Below are 16828 nucleotides of genomic sequence, written 5' to 3'. Positions count from 1 at the left end.
TCCCCAATTTATAGTTTGCTAAGAAAGATTTATCTTTAACATTATTCCCAGAGTTTCTGGAGATAGCCATGCAGGTATAGTAGTACTATGCTACTATACAATCCTGAGTCAGGGTTACAAGTAAGCAGTTCAACAAGATCTAAACCATTTCATCTGGTGGTAAAACGTTAGTAGGAAAGTGTCCATCCATTTGTGGAGCAAATATTTTCTGAGAGAAACAAAAAGCTAATTAAAGCATTTCCACTCCTCTACTTTATGATACTATTAGCAGCTATGTCAAGATAAACAATTGGTGCACTATGGTGCAAAATGGACTGTACAGGGCTTTTCTAGTTTCCGACCACTGAAAGCTCTTTATCACTGCATCGTTCACACCCATTCAGACACTGATGGCAGGGACTAACATGCAAGGTGCCACCTGCCCACCAGGACGATTCATACACAGCAGGCCCAGCCTGAGCAATTTCTGTCTTGCCCAAGGACATCAATATGGATTGAACCACAGATCCTCTGATTGAAGGATGAGCTCGCTCTACCACTGAACCACAGTCGCCCCTAAAGACCCTACTGTTGAAGACGAGGGCGAAACAAAACATCACAATGAAAGAGCGCCAGTCCAACCTGCAACCAGTAAATACAATGTAGAAAACATGATGGGAATATGATGTTTCATGTGTTACATTTTAAATCTTTTATTCCTTTACTATTTTTCATCTCTTCAATAAAAAGGAGGCTTGAGTGGCGTAAGCTTTAGTGACGTCATGATATGTATTCACAAAGTCTTTAAGTCTGTATTTTCTTCAAATCAACTATGCACCTGAGCAGAGTGCAAACATTATTGGCGTTTCCACTCAGGTTTTTGGACAATTACAAGTTTGCATAAAATAAAGGCGCAGTTAGAAATTCACTTATAAGGATCTCAATTGTTGATGATAATCCCTCATTGCTCATGAATACTGTGTGCAAACAGAACTACGGCAAGTACTGCGAGTCAAAGTTGGACAAGAAAGTCAGTCTGTGAAACATTTGGGTAACATTTATATAATTTATAATTGTTTGGGTGCAAACCTCTATGATTGTCTGACTGCTCCTGCCTCACCTATCTGTTGTTACTATTACTGCTGTAAATTATACAAATACGTTTAAGACCTTTGTTGTCTTAGAACACAAAATCTGCATTTTTTTCACATGGATTGATCAGCCATGTTCAACATCCTTTGCTGATGAAAAGCGAGTAGTGTACCTCAACTCCAGCCTCGTAGTCGGATCCATCTAGTAGAGTGACTTTGATTGGGACGGTCTTGGGCCGTTTGGTGATTTTCTGGGGGGATTTGGAGGCTTTGCTGGGGGTCTTCTCTGAGCTATCATCCATGTCCCCCTGGTCCTCTGGAACCTTGGAGAGAGAAAATCCATCCACCAGTGTGCAAACTTCAACACCATGCTTTTACTTTTATTCAAATGTCTGAATTCTCAGTCTCAACAGGCATTATGTACTTATTTTCCAAAGTGATTTAAATCCCAAATCATTGACCATATGAGGCAATCATCAAATGCATGATGTAGTATGAGCTGCTGCTTTAAGATGCTGAGATGTTAAGTTGCTGGCACAGGCAGAGGACCTTGCTGCCTTGCATATCAAACATGCTGAAGGCTTCTGAGTTATTGAAAGGCCTGAGTGAAATGATCTACAGCTGCTGTGAGTTTAACAGCACTCCCACCTGATTGGTTCTCACGGCGTCCCCTTCCATTGCGCTCTTTAGTTCCCCCGCCAAAGCCGTCTCGGTTGTCATAGAAATGTATTGCTGTCCTGCAACCACACAGAAACATATTCAATCAACATCAACTATTTTCCTGGTACAAAAAAAAAACTGTTTAGTGTTTATTGCTGCCATATATCCTGTCTAAGTATTAATTACTAATATAGACTCATGAAACATTGGCAAAACACTGTTCACAGAATACAAAATATGTACTTAAAGGAATACTTTCACCCCCAAAAAAAACAATTACCCAGTCTGTGAATTTTGAATTATTGACGCAAAATGATGAACAGCATAACCATCAAAATGTTCATTTGCAAATTCTCACACAACTCAACTCAGTACTTCTGATACACATGCATCTTTTCTGAAACCACACTACTTCAAACACGTTGAACCCACAAGGAAAATAGTGTGCCTGCACAAGCTTTTTAGTAGGAATGCACATTTTCAGGATAGGGTTTGGCGATATGACCTCACATTACAGTAGTTTCTCTGCAATATGTTTTTGTCTTCTGTTAACATCACCGTTTACATCTTAACCCACATGAAAAAAAGAGTTCGATAAGATGTTGGATGTTAGCATTATTGCACAGAAGACACAAGAACCGTGAGCAATAAGGCTCATTTGTTGCAAGCTGCTCATCTAGAAATGTGTCTTTCGAGGTCTTTCTCAGCAAAAATAGATGAAAAATAGTGAAAATTATGATACTGTTGAGGGCTGACAGCAATGCTGTCTGTGTGGACGCCATAAGGCATAAGAGCAGCAGCAGTTTACTGGCTGCAGCAGTGCTGTTATGGGCTAAGTCGCTGCGCTAACCCGTTAGCATACCACAATGTAAAGCAATATGGTACACCGGATGACATTTTATTTTATTACATGATACGAGAGAGAGTTTTTAAATGGATTTTAACATAGTTTTGTTCTTGTTAAATTTATGCAAAACCAAAGTTTTGTTCAAGAATTCGATGTAACACAGAGTGAGAAATTCAAAAGACAAAAGATAATTTGTTGGTGAAGTATTGACCACAGAACAGATACCTGCGTTGTTTTATCACATGCAGTATGTCTTTGCAGCTGACAGCTGCTATGTGGTATCTGTAATTATCCTGTACTGCCATACAGATTGAGTGTCTTCTTCAAACGCATGGTAATTGCACTGTTCATGGAGAGATGGTGAAAGAGAAAGAGAGGGTAGCTCAGTCAGAGCTGGCTCACAGACTCCCACAGGAGCACTCTGCATGAAGAGTGCCGGCTTCATGACTCTCTCCTCTCACACTAGCAAAGTAGATAGCATAAATTATACCAGTCAGAGAGCCCTGCGGCACGGCACAAGACAGCAGACACACCGGGTTAGAGAATGAGAGAGAGAAGGTGGAAGGGGTGAGACAGAAAGAGTAGAACTGAATTAAAGGCAGAGGTTGAGGGGAGAGAGACACCAGGGAAAGAAGAGAGACATTCAACAAGGCTGATATAGTATCTGGATGAGCCTCGTCACTGCTAATACTCAAGCTGGACTCCTTCCCTTTGTTGTTTCTGCAGGTGACCGTGGCTGACATTCAGATTAGGTGGGAAAGCTAAGAGAAACCAATGAGCAAAGAGTAAATATGGAGTTTCAGTTTGAGAAGTAATCTCAGGGTCACAGGTTTACTATTATTTATATGTCAGCTGAATTTTATATTTATAGGATATTAAAAAGTTCCTAGCCAAAAGTATACATTGGCAATAGCCACATTTAAAAGGTGTTACTTTCCTCAAGTATATAGTTTAGACCTACATGTTTCAGCCTCAAGAGAAACAATGTGTGCCAACTCTACATGTTTACTGTAAAAAATGTCTTCTCAAGTAACTCTAGGAAATTTGTCAGCCTAATGCATGCGTAATATTGTTTGAAGTCTACTTCATCATTGACTATACGTAAAATGGCTTACAATCCATAAAGAGCTTTTCACTTAAAAGTAAACTGTCATATAAACTACACTATGAAGTTGTTGATTTAAAAATGAAAATATATCAACTGGTCTAAATATGTACCTTATCAGAATAACTGTGATGGTGTTTACACCTTAATGCCTGAGTATTAGAAATGCAAAAAAAAAGCATATTATAGGGCAATAAGTTAATGAGAAGAAGGGATTAGTGAGGACGTAACATTGGAAGCTCCAATAAAAAGAAAATACAAAGCTTCCAGGGAAAACTGTCATGATATACTAGGAGGAGCAACACAGAAACTTCATGTGTTGTAAACCATGAAGAGATATGATGGTATTTTTCCATTTTCACAAATAAGAGGTCCTAATTATTTTATTCCTTTCTTAACCAGCTGTTTGACCACATATCTGTGTTTACAATTTGGGAGACTGGAGCGCAGTACGTCTCAGCTTTCATGATCGGTCAGCCTTCCTCTGCATGAGGAAGCTGGATCAAAGAGGCGAGCTGTCTGGCACCACTGAGGCTGCAGATGTCACACTCACACTGTGCAGTGTTCCTCCACAACTTTAAAGGGCCTGGGGGTTGTTTGATTAATCTAATTAATGAATAATTACATAAATTGATTTCAAAGGATGTTCTCATTATGGTTGTATATTATATACAATATTAACATTTTCTAATGTTTCAGGTTTAAGTGGAAATACAAGTAAGGTTTTTACATTTTCCAAAGTAGATTTCTAGGTGTACAATTGTCTCATACAACTCACATTTATGCAATAATGAAACTGAACATTTCAGCTGGTTAAATATAAAATATTATAATATATCGATGTTTTGTGGAATCCTTTAGTATTGCTATAATAATGTAATGGTAATTATGTTTTCAAAATACATTTTTTAATCGAAATTACGATTAGAAATTCATCAAAGTAGTATAGCTTTGCATTGACACTAGTTTAACGTTTATCACAAAACGAAAGTCATCTAATAATTGAATGACATAATTAGTCATATCGGCAAATACATGGCAGTTTTATCATAACAGCTTGTAAACTAAATTTTACAAGATACATTATGACGTTACATTATAATGTCATAATATTGTCATAATTATCTTTTGTACAATACTAATTCTTAATGAGCTTGGTTTATTTGGCCAAGCATCAGGCTATTTCACAAAAACGGATTAAGCTGTGGTTTTTGTTTTACAATTTTTACATGTGCTTAAGTATGTACTTTGCCTTTTTTTAAATAAAAAACACAGATACATATCTGTGCTCAACCTTCTGATCAGTTGAAGAAAGCTCATATCTGAATCACTTAGATCTGGCTTAACTTAACCTGGCTTGACAACGTGAAATGTATACAGTAAGACTAATTTAACCCTAGCTTGTTCTGTTATCATGCATTTCTTAATTATGCGTTTGTGAAATGGTCCCCATGACTTTACTGTCCACTAGAACATTTTTGTTTTAGTAGCATGCCGCGGGCCACATGTGCAGTTGGAGGCTGATCGTTGCATTGAGCTTAAAAGACAACTATAGCGACCTTGCAAGCTGCTGGCATGACTTGTTGAATTGTAAAGTGTTGATAACATACTGTCCTTGAGCTATACATTTCATACAAACACTAATTTCATACTCTCTGTTACATATTAAAAAATAAAGATTCTAATTTTTGAGTCCACCTTGACATCCATCGACTGAGCCAATCAGATCTGCCGATTGCAATAACAGTTCAAATGTCAACCCCGTCACACACACACACACACATTAGGACACTCTTTTCACACACGTCGTAGTGAAGCCGATCAATTCTTTCATTTGGGTCAATTTGTGATTCAATCACTCCTGCTTCTCATCAGTTCTGGTCTCTGCACACCTAATCATCTGTGTGAGGGAGATGATGGAGACTAAGAACTATGAGTTGCTGCGGCTGCTTACACTCAACATTCAGTCACTATCTTCAAACAGACTACTGTTAAAGGTCTTTCTCCACAAATTCATGGGGCCCTTTGGTTCTTGAACTTCAAAGAGCAAACGTTAAGGAAAGTCTTTGTGATGTATGACAGCATCCAGGTTGGTGATGCTCTGAAAACTATGTGCAGGGTTGGAGGACTCCGGAAATAGTTGCATGAGTTGGCTTATTTTTACTTAAATTAGACAGAAATACATTTGTATTAATACTTTTCATTTGTACTTCAGAAGTGTATGGCCCAAATGGAAACAGTGTCAGACTATATTTGCGAAAGCGCTTATATAGTAGGGTTGTTGTCTATTTGATGTATATCAAAACACTTGACAAAACTGTGTGTGTCCGCGTGTGTGTGTGTGTGTGTGTGTGTGTGTGTGTGTGTGTGTGTGTGTGTGTGTGTGTGTGTGTGCGTGTGTGTGTGTGTGTGTTTCTGTCTGGCGAGCTCTAAATGTGTTTCCGTTCTGATGAAAACGGATTGCATTTACAACTAACCAAAGGTCTTATCAGTCCCAAACTACCAATGATGGTAATTGCATGAGACATGAACACACAGAAGTCGATGTGATATCGATAGAAAAACAAGGGAAGCTTTCCAGCCAATTCTCACTGTTTGAATGACCACAAATCACTATGTTAAAGGTCCTGAGAACCTATTAAACTGAAGTTACAATCATTTTAATCATTTCACGTACATACTATCACATATTTTGCTGTTTTGAAGTTCAGAGGTGGGCGAGGCACTGTTGGAAAGAGGCGATATCTTAAATGGACATGTACCCGTGCACCAATCAGAATTAAGAAGCTGTGGGATGGTTTGCTTATGTTGCCAGGGAGATGCCACTGTTAGACAAATCAGATCAACCCACACAGTTCAGACAGGAAAACAAACAATGAACTGAAAAAAGCTCTGAAGAGATGAGGTGAGCTGCAAAGTAGAATAAAATGCTCTATGTGTTAGTCACCATGAGCCATCCCTATCACATTACACATCACGTTTGTCTCAGTGTTACTAAAAAATATTGTTTATAACTGCTTTAAGATTCAAAACCAAGTTTTCAGGTTGTTTGATATAATCGTGAGTCGTGACCCTCCCCAACGCAGAAACAACTTCATGAATATCTTTAATTATTTAATGGTAAATCCCAATAAGGTAAATTGTGCAAGAGTAGGAGAAAATGACATGAATACCTGGAATCCATATTGCCTCTTTGGCTGAATGTGGGCCTCACCTTTGATTGTAAATTCAGAGGTCACAAATCTACAGTTCGCAAGACGAATCACAACGTTGTAGTTGATCCTGCCCGTTTAGGTGCAACAAAGCCCACAGGAGACTCAGGAGGATGTCAATAAATTAGTCTACTACACATGCCCGCACAGTCCTGGGAAGATGTCTTATCAGCCAGATCAATTGAAAACACCTGTGTAAGAGTTCAGAGGATCAAAGGCTTCTTGAGTGTGATTTTATCTTGACTGAGTCATTTGTCAACTGTCATACTGAATTGCACCTCATTACTGATGTTAATAATCTTTTTGACAATCTCAACAATATTCAGATTTTTCAAATAGCATGTCCTTCGATTGCTACCCCCCGCAGCCTTGAACATTTGACCAGACATACAAAAAAAAATGTCATTCCTAAATTCACCTGTTTTGCTTTAAGTCTCACCATGTGTATGTATCTTTGACTTGCAGAATGAAACCCCGGCACCCACCAGTCAACCTGAAGTAGAGCGGAAACAACCTGATCTTTTTTGCTGCATCTTAACATAAAGTAAATTCACCTGCATCAACCCTGCACTTCATTCTTTATGGGAGGCAGCAATGAGTCATGTGCTCCTCCTTGGCTGGCTATCAAAGAGTGTACAGATGGTCCAATACTGCGTTAAAATATGAGACATCTGCAAACTTGTATTTTTCCATGACAATTTTTTTGCCTCCATATTTTAAACATGTTCCATCACATCACACTTTGTTTGAAATATTTACTGTCAAAGATGACAAATCAAATGTCTATGATGTACGGTATCTCTGTCAAAAAGAACAGATTGTATCTTCAAATCAAATGAATGGGCTTTGTATCCATATGAAGTGCATATTCTAGAGTGTTACAAAACACTGCAGGCATCAAAAAGATTAGCTGTGTTTAGCTGATCTAGTGAACATATTTTAAGATAAGACATAGATATATGCAAGATTCAGCTTAGTTCCTTTGTTGTATGAAACACACACACACAGGTGCATATAGACTTTCCTATCAATGGGTCAAGTCATTCTGGACTCGATCAGCCTCGTTTGTCACTCTTTCTGTAGGATAGGATAAAGTGGATAGTAGAGGATTTTCGGTGCTTTCTACATTCCAGAGTCCATATAGTGATGATTACTGAGCATCGCTGCTGTCCTGCTGTAAGCATGAATCAACTGCAAGAGGAAGGAGGTATCAAACTCAACGCCAATGCCTCTTGAACAAAAAGAAGCAAAATACAGACAATGTGACCCCTGAAAACACTCATAGTCTGCAGCGGGGCAGCTCAGATAAATTGGCAGATAGTAACAGACATGATGGTTGATCATCCTTAGGGCAGACTGAAGGCCATGATGCACCATTCATCATAAAGTTCTGCCTATATGTCTTCATGCTGTCTCTAAGACTAAGAGACAGTCTGTCAATTTAGAGGCCGACAAAATGAATGCGTCTTCAGGCAGGCGTCAGCTGCTAACAGGCCAACACAGTATGAGGCAATTATGTATGTGCTAAAAATGTAGGAATGTATGTATGTGTGTGTGTGTGTGTGTGCGTGTGTGTGTGTGTGTGTGTTTTTTGTTTATTTGTATGTGCTATGTATGTATGTATGTATGTATGTATGTATGTATGTATGTATGTATGTATGTATGTATGTATGTATGTATGTATGTATGTATGTATGTATGTATGTCCTTAGATTTTCTCAACAACAGTTCATCCTTGGTGTACTGCTCAAGCTCAGTGTTGAGTGTGAAATTGTTTGGATGAGAGCTCCTCGACAAAGCTGCCAGCAGCAACACAGGAGGCCAAGCAAGCCGCCTGTTCAGAACAGGAACGTCTTGAACTGGAACTACACCAGCCTACTGGAGAAGAAAGGAAGTCTAGTCTACTGTGTGAGAGCGAAACGATGACGAAAGCAGGAATCATAGTGTCATCAGCACGTCCTCTGGTCACAATATCAAAGCTTTGTAAGAAAAGTGGTTTACAATCTCACACAAAGAGGAAAATCTGGAAAGTCAAGACCATTCTGAAATCTGAAGTAACCATGTTCAATGCAGGTTATATCACAAGAAATCCCTATTCTAAACCAGCCTATATTTAGATAGAAAACCAGTGGTATAACCCTCTGAGATTCAAAACACATTCCTCAAACATTTTGTGTCAGCTTTTAGAGCTCTCATCAGCACAACAAGGAAGCCATCTTCCTCTCACTGTGGTAGCCACTGATATTTTACAGCTTTTATATTAAAGTGCAGCTTTTAACGTCATAGATGAGACCTGATTGCTTCAACTATTTGTACTCTTTTCTTGACAGCTATGTGCTGTTATTGTAAGAAAAAACATTTTCGTCTCAAGCATTTCTCAGACAATCTGGCTGCAGAGAAGCTGGATGGCTAGATGCCATGAGGATGTATTGTTGTGATAATGTTGTAAGATTTTATTGTTGTTTTCTTATTATAGTTAACTGACCCTGTAATGAAGACACTGATTTTGTTCAGCATGTTAGATTTTAAGTCCACTACTTTGTTAGTCTTTTTACATAGAGGTGCATCAGTGGACAGATTCACTAATATGTGGGTAATAATAACACATGTAATGCTCACTTTCACAGAAAAGCTTTTATCAAAGATATTTTTTCTCATCAAGATATGGTCATTCAAGCTTTTTCTTTCTTTTTATTTAGTGATAATATTGCAAAAACACTAATATTGGAACAAATGTGTTACAAAGTAGTGGTAGTGGTAGAAGTTCAGTGTATTCTGCTGCAGACAGGGGCCCACAGAAAATGTGCTTTCTGTGATCTCCGAGCAGTGTTCTTTCTTTACCAGAACATCTTTAGAGACTACATCATTCACAAAAATTAACTGAGCACGCTCCAAACTCTAGTCCTGTTAATTAGGCTGTCCATTAATTTGGAGATTTAAAGGGATATTACTGTCCTGAGGAAACAAAGACAGTTTGCTCCTACCAAACCATCTGTCTGTTTTCAAAACGTTTGAAGAGATATGTCTCATCAACGATAAATATGGATTGAGTCCTCCTCATTATGTGCCAAGTTTAAAAGTATCCTTGATGTCTTGCAGGGTGATAGCTGGACAGGTTGGCCGCACTAATTGATTCATGCCATTTTTTGGAGGTTAATCCCTCTCCGTGGTGCCCTTTGAAAAGCGCAAATTGATTCATTGATTTTAATGTCTAAGAATCCCACTAATGGGGGATTGTTTGGTTTGTTTTGTAATTGTGTAAGTTTAGTAGCTACACTTGCTCTAAGGATTGCAATAGTGGTTGTCTGTTTGGGCCACTGTTTTAGTCCAGACTGAAATATCTCTTGGACTACTGGAAGGATCGTCTCCAGCAGAAGATGAATCTTATTGATTTTGGCGATCCCTTGACATTTCCTCTAGCTTCACTATACAATTTACTTGTTTTGTTTTTTTGGTGCAAAATTTTGACAACTACAGAATAGATTACCATGAAATTAGGTACAGACATCCACAGTGCTCACAGCCGAGAGGACATCAGCATGTTAGCATGCTGAAATTAGCACGAAAAAGATGCTAGTATGGCTGGAGACTCCTGTTAATACAACATGTTATGCTGTTTCAACTGATAAGTTTACTCACATTTGTAATCCAACATTATACATGTACAATATAAGGGCAGTGTATCAAGACTGTCTTGATGATCACTGCTACTAGCTTGAACAGCGATACAATTCACATTATTAATGTCTAAAACAGCCACCGTTGCTTAAAGGCAATAAAATGTACAGCCACAAAAAAAAAATCATTACATTTCGGCCTCCTATATTTCTTTGTAATCATTGGGCGTTTGCCCTGAGCAGCAGCGAGATAAACCCCCCGTGGAGGTGGCTGATGTTGAGGTTAATAGAATGATCTGCAAAGATGGGCGAAGATGAAGAGGTGGAGGGCTGCGTAACAGCAGCATGAACGTACTGAAGGTAGAGAGCCAATTATATTTAAAAAGAGATAGCAGCAAGATGATAGGCTAACGGTGTAATTGTGTCATTGTGCTATTGGATAAAAGAAACCTGCTGATCAGAACAGCTGATATGATTGACAGCCATGAACAATGACAGCAAGGAAATTATGAGTGAGCATACATGTGGAGTGAATGGCAGATGTATGAGAAATAAACTCCAGGCGTGATAGAGTAACTGAACTTACGCTAGAGCTTCCTTATGCTACATGGCGGTACGTCCACTGACATACACAGAAGCCACCAACTGCATTAGCCAATCACTGAACATTTCTCAATGAGCCTTGCCATTTTATCATGCAGCTCTCTCCATATCTCAGCTTTATAATCAGTGCTCCCTTCTAATGGAATACACAGCCAGTCCATCAATCCTTGCTGGGCAGAGGCTGGCTCTTGGAAGCCAAGTACAGGACTGTGGGGGTTGGGAAAGTGGGAGTGGCAAGATGTCCTTGTTTAGGTGAAACCACATATACACATTCTCCAAACCTTTGGCACTCAGCAGTCTTGGAAGCAGATTGCGTAGCACGACTGTTAAGTCTGCTGCAAATCACGTCACCCCCCAAAGAGATAAATGATACGACGTGGAAACTAATGAGGCTGCAAGTTCATCCTCCCCAAGAGAAAGCAAGCCCAGAGGAAGTTGCGCTATCTGCGTCGACGTGGGAAGGGTCTGCAGTACAGCAAGGGGAATTGCAGAGGTTGGAATAGTTGCTACACTTCAACATCTGCAGTGCTAAGTTCCCCTTCTTGAGCTGATATGAATAGACAGATAGTGTGATTACAAACGGTGTCTGCTTCATCATAGCTTGGAGTCAAAGAAGGTGAGAGAAATGTGCATATCAAAATTATTAGAACAGGAGGGGGGTCATTGTAGAGTTAATCCTCACTTATTAAAACAAATCAGGCAGTAGAATCTCTCAAAATGAGCTGTCTGAATGCATCGTTTAATTTATGAGATGAACATCTTAAATATTAATTGGTTTACACAAGCGGAAAAGTCAACGTCCTCCATTCTACACCACAAAATAATGTTACATCCATTTACTGAAGGGGTCGTGTCAGGATATGTAACAAGGCCTGGGAACATTGCATTAAAGGTCAAACGATATTTGATTTCCTCGAACATGATTGGTATGCTCACATTGCGTATTTTGATTTTTTTCCCCGATCAAAAATAGGATTATTCCACAACCACCACTACTGTAGAGGCACGAGTGTGGATGTGAAGCACTTTGAATCGCTTTGTTGTTGAAATGTGCTATTCAAACAAACTTGCCTTGCCTTGGATGACACTGATTCGGAGACGTGTTGACATGTTGATACCCTCAGTGGCTAACAATACAACAATAAGACAAAGCAAGGCAGACTGGAGACTAAGTATACCGTACTTCTTTTTACAGAGCCTATCGTGTGTACAGTGAGTAAAATAGTGCAATATAATACAACTTCTCAACCTTAGCACTGAACCATAGAGTGGAATCTGCACCTCTTTGGCACAACATAATCTGAGTTACTTCTCTTTCAGTGCTATTTTCTTTATTGTGTTACGTCAAATAGGTGCAGCTCTTATTCTCTATTCAAGCAGCCTGGTAATCATTATGTTTTCAGCTGGACACAGTACAGAAGAAAGTATCGGGAGTGCCTAAATGTACATTGTCCATGTTTCTCGTTCATTATAAGAACCACAATACAATGCGTTGCAGACATTTGGATTGAATAAGGATTTATTTAGAAAAATACATCTATCAAGCCCTGCAACTCCCAGATAATTACACCTGAATACAAGTCAAGCTCAATTAAATCGAGAGCAACCACTTTTTCCAATTCCCTCAGTAAAAGCATTTCCTGCATGCTCACAGTGTACACACTGAATATTCCTCCACTTCTCTCATTGCTTTCAGAGTCAAATGAAAGAACAACAAAACATAGCGTCTGTCTTCCCCACAATGACAGGAAAATGACAGGCACCACATTGTGCCTGCAGCAGAGTTCAATTTTTTTTTTTTCATCAATCTCACCAAAGAGAGGAGTGTCACCACTAACGATGGTTAACAAAGAGACTTCAGGCGAGCCTGTTTAAAATGCAGTTACCATGGGAACCCTCGCCTAACATCGCCTGCCAAGCATATCAAAATAAGATAAAGAAATAGACAACAGCATTTAGGAATTATTTTTGCACGTTGACATATCACAAGCCATAAGATTAAAGAAGAGGTGAGCAATCACAGGGTGTCGCTGTACCGGAGACATGTGGTGGGCGTAGTAAAGTGACCTGGTGGAGCCGGTGGAGCCGGTGGAGACGGTGGAAGGGGACCACCGACCGCTTGAAGTGGGATGTCTGCTCAGGCTGCTCTAAAATGGTTTGCCATAAACACAAAGGGTCGGTGAAAACAGAGATGTAGATAGAGTGATTATAATATGTAATACATTTTTTTAGCATGTTAATTACCACCCTGTGAAGGGTTATTTGTTGTCCACACATCTGGTTAAAATCAATATACAATATGTGATGTACCTGTCAAAGTAAAAATGGTAGGTGGATTTTTTTATTTTTATGAAAGAGTTCATTCAGTCTTTAAGACGCTATTCATGTATATGCAAAGTGATGTAATGCCATGAGTATTCAAATGTGGGGCTTGGAAATAAAGACAAATCTAGTCAGCACAGCTGCTCATAACTTAAAGGAACACTTCACCCAACTAATAAACCATTTGCATATCAATTTTTTACCTTCTGTGACCTTGAATTCGTTCGCCGTGGAGGCATGCGAGAAAAACTCTGTTTTCCTCAGTAAATCAAGGTAACACCGGATTATAAATGGATACATATCATTTTGTGGTTGAAGGATTCATTAATAAGAGTCTTTGCTGGTATTATCAAAATCAAGCAGAAGGATCCAAAGTTTTACATATACATCGTTCAGTTTTGTTTGCAGTTTAAGGCAAACTTAAGGTATTTATATGTGTTATACTGCTCTCTGCAATCACACTATTTCTCTACAGAAAATGCACTTTTTCTTATTTTAAAACCATCTCAATTCATGATTGTAATTGATTTGTGGTTTAAGGTGTCATGAGGCCAATACCTATGTCAGACTGGATTGCAGTCCAAACGCAAATATCATGTTCAATCATCAGAATATGGGCTGTCTTGCAGAGTTAGGCATCACATCCCACAACACATCATCTGTGCTGATAATGCGAGTGACATTACATTCAATGCTATTATCTTTAATACGCCTTTGAAAGCCGCTCTCACTTCTAAGCGGCACAAGTTTATCTTGTGGAGAATTCCAATTTGGCTGTGAACAGACCACTGGCCCCGCTTCAATGAGCTATTGCAAATCGATCACAGGATGACTTGAAATAGGACTCCAGGGAGAATTGTATCAAAGTGTTCTACCTTAAACAAACAAGCACGTTGCATTTACGTGCACAGAAACGCACACATCTGTGTATCCTGCAGCAGTACAACATATGACCTGACCTTTACCCTTACGGCACATGCATCGGTGACAGATTGCACAGAGGTTACACATTGACCTGGAAAGTAATGGAGTCACCACCTGCAAACACTATGTATATGTCGCCGTATAACCTTGCTTGTCCCTTCTTGTTTTAACTGAAGAGTTTGCTTGACTGTCTGTTGCATTGTCATGGTTTAGAGCAAATTGCTATTTCGGAAATGTATGATGCAATTCCATTATTGTATTACCTGAGACTCCTTGAACCACCTTCACCACAGCATAGAAAACATGTATTCAATAATTTTTCCTGAAGGTGTTTATCACAAGATGCATCCACAGAAGAGGCTGTGCTCTTTGATGTGAGCAAGCAAAAAGGCACACACACACACACACACACACACACTACTTATGGTTGCACCATTGTAACACACACCAGGGAAGCTGGATGTGGAGCAGGTGAAATAAAGAAAATGAGACTGGAAGATGCATGAAAGGGCTGAGGCACGGATGGACAGACGAATAGATTTTAGATCTACTTTGCCCCCTCTTTGACTGCCTCCACAAATTCAGAGTCTTGGAGTCACTACAGCCTGTGGCGTGGCTGCAAATGAGCCAGATACACGAGTACTGCCAGTCTGTGTGGGTAGGATGAGGGTGAACAGAAGGAGGCATTACTTATAATTGCAACTTTTACAGTCCGACTGGTCTGGACATGATGAAATAAAACTTGCTGAATCAACTTTTTGGATTGTTAATGTAGTGGGTTATTTGTTTCTGTCCTCAAAATGTGAGAGTATGCGTCATAGTTGTATGTTTCTCGCAGACTACTGTACATATATGATTAACTCAAAGTGTGTATCATTTCATTAATAAATTGTCCAATATGTTGGACAATGAAAATAATTCAGATAGATATGCATCCTGAAACTTTTTCATGATGAGTATATTTTAAACCCATTGCAGAAAACTGAATGTGTGTTTTTTTTTAACAGACATTTACCTACACCTATTTCCTAATGATAGCATTTAATAGAAAAATATGGTATGCTGGATAGATCAGTTTGTCCCCCTTGTTTTCAGTAATTCAGATGAATATAAAGTATTTCAGTAGTTTTTTTCCTAAATATACTCCTCTAATTCTAGTTTCAGATCAATTCCAGTGTAATAGTCCACTTTCTGGCACTGCAATGCAACCGCTCAGCAGACCTTCGGGTTGCCGATGCGCCCACGCCTGCCCCCTCTGCCACACCCGCGACAACACACTCCGTCTTCAATTAGCTCATTATCTTGAGCATCAGCTGTTAGCCTATAGCTCCACATAGAACAATCACAAGCCTTACACACACGCACATGGCATGTCCAAAGAATAGCGCTTCACAACACGTATTAATGGGCTTGATATGGAGAGAAACAGGGCAGAGCCGGCGCTTTGTGATCCGGTACACGATAAGAAAGGTGCACCTGCTGACTCTTTCTGCCTTACTGGGCCTTGATATGCATGGGAAAAAGGGATGCCCTGATTATATGCAGCCTTTTAAACCGGCATGCCGACCATATTGCTCCGATTAAAGCTCTGTGGCAACACTCCCCATCCATCCACTGCACGTGAGGCACAAAGCGGTGTCTTTGCAGAGCATGCGGAGCACGGTTTTCTGTCCAGTCTTGTCACCGGCGCGAAGATGCTCCCCGTTCCTTTGCCCACAATGTCATTTCCAAACCGGCAAAATGCAGCATGCACCTGTTCCGCTGTCACGGTACCAGATGAACGCATAGAAGGCATGTTACCTGTCCTGTCAGGTCCGGGTGTCACGCTGCAGTCCAGAATCTGGTCATTGAGATCGCAGGAATCTGGAAGACGGGCGCCGCCACCGCCCCGGAGCGCCTTTCCTCTGCCACGGGAGGTGCACCCTTGCGAGGCTGGGACAGCAGACAGGCTCCAGCCGGCAGGGATGCTCACGGTCGGGAAGGGCTAGCAGGAGAATAGAGGGGCGTTTTCACCGTAAAGCGAGGGAACTCCTAACGTCGTGCGTGATATGTGAGGACCGCTCCGCTGTCGCCACGCAGCGCCTCTTGCCTCTTGCCACTTGCCACTTGCCACTTGCCTTACTTGTATTCTGGTCAATTGTTCCCACCGTAAAGCACAATGTTTAGGGCTTTTGTCATATCGCACGTGCAAAAATACAAAATAAAAGACTTAATAAAAGATTCCACTGGCAGTTGAATAAGGCATTGCAATGTGTTTAAAAATAATTTTAAACTTGAATAGGGTATATGCATATACTAGAATTACTTTTCTGCATCAGTAGAAGCATTATTGCATGTCAATGTCATGTCTAATTGTTTATTACATTTAATTAGGCCTCACCACCTCTATAAAATGAATGGGGGGGCACACCTGCTGAGCTTTTAGCAAAGTACAATAGACTACTGCTGCCTGTCTGTGTTAGAGCGCC

At 39.9% G+C, this 16828-nt stretch overlaps 1 protein-coding gene across 5 annotated transcripts in view; it reads right to left on the bottom strand.

Moving 5' to 3' along the window:
- si:dkey-178k16.1 (band 4.1-like protein 1) overlaps nucleotides 1-16445 on the bottom strand; it is a 39269-nt gene extending 22824 nt beyond the window's left edge. For 3 of the 5 annotated variants that reach the window (XM_068596895.1, XM_068596900.1, XM_068596899.1), the window contains exons 1-3: nucleotides 16161-16445; nucleotides 1719-1807; nucleotides 1244-1393 (exon numbers count right to left, since the gene is read on the bottom strand). In XM_068596895.1, the coding sequence (XP_068452996.1) occupies nucleotides 1244-1393; nucleotides 1719-1790 (222 nt within the window). In that variant the 5' untranslated portion in view covers nucleotides 1791-1807; nucleotides 16161-16445. Of the gene's footprint in view, nucleotides 1-1243; nucleotides 1394-1718; nucleotides 1808-13150; nucleotides 13262-16160 lie in introns of all 5 variants that reach the window. The other 2 variants (XM_068596898.1, XM_068596896.1) reach the window with 2 other exon arrangements.
- Between the last annotated feature and the right edge of the window lie 383 nt (nucleotides 16446-16828).

Source organism: Clinocottus analis, unplaced genomic scaffold (genome assembly GCF_023055335.1).
Source record: "Clinocottus analis isolate CAN_PGR_092001 unplaced genomic scaffold, fCliAna1.0.p SCAF_4, whole genome shotgun sequence".
Taxonomy (NCBI): Eukaryota; Metazoa; Chordata; class Actinopteri; order Perciformes; family Cottidae; genus Clinocottus; species Clinocottus analis.
The sequence above is the reverse complement of the archived record's forward strand: the minus strand, read 5'-3'. Positions and strand labels throughout refer to the sequence as shown.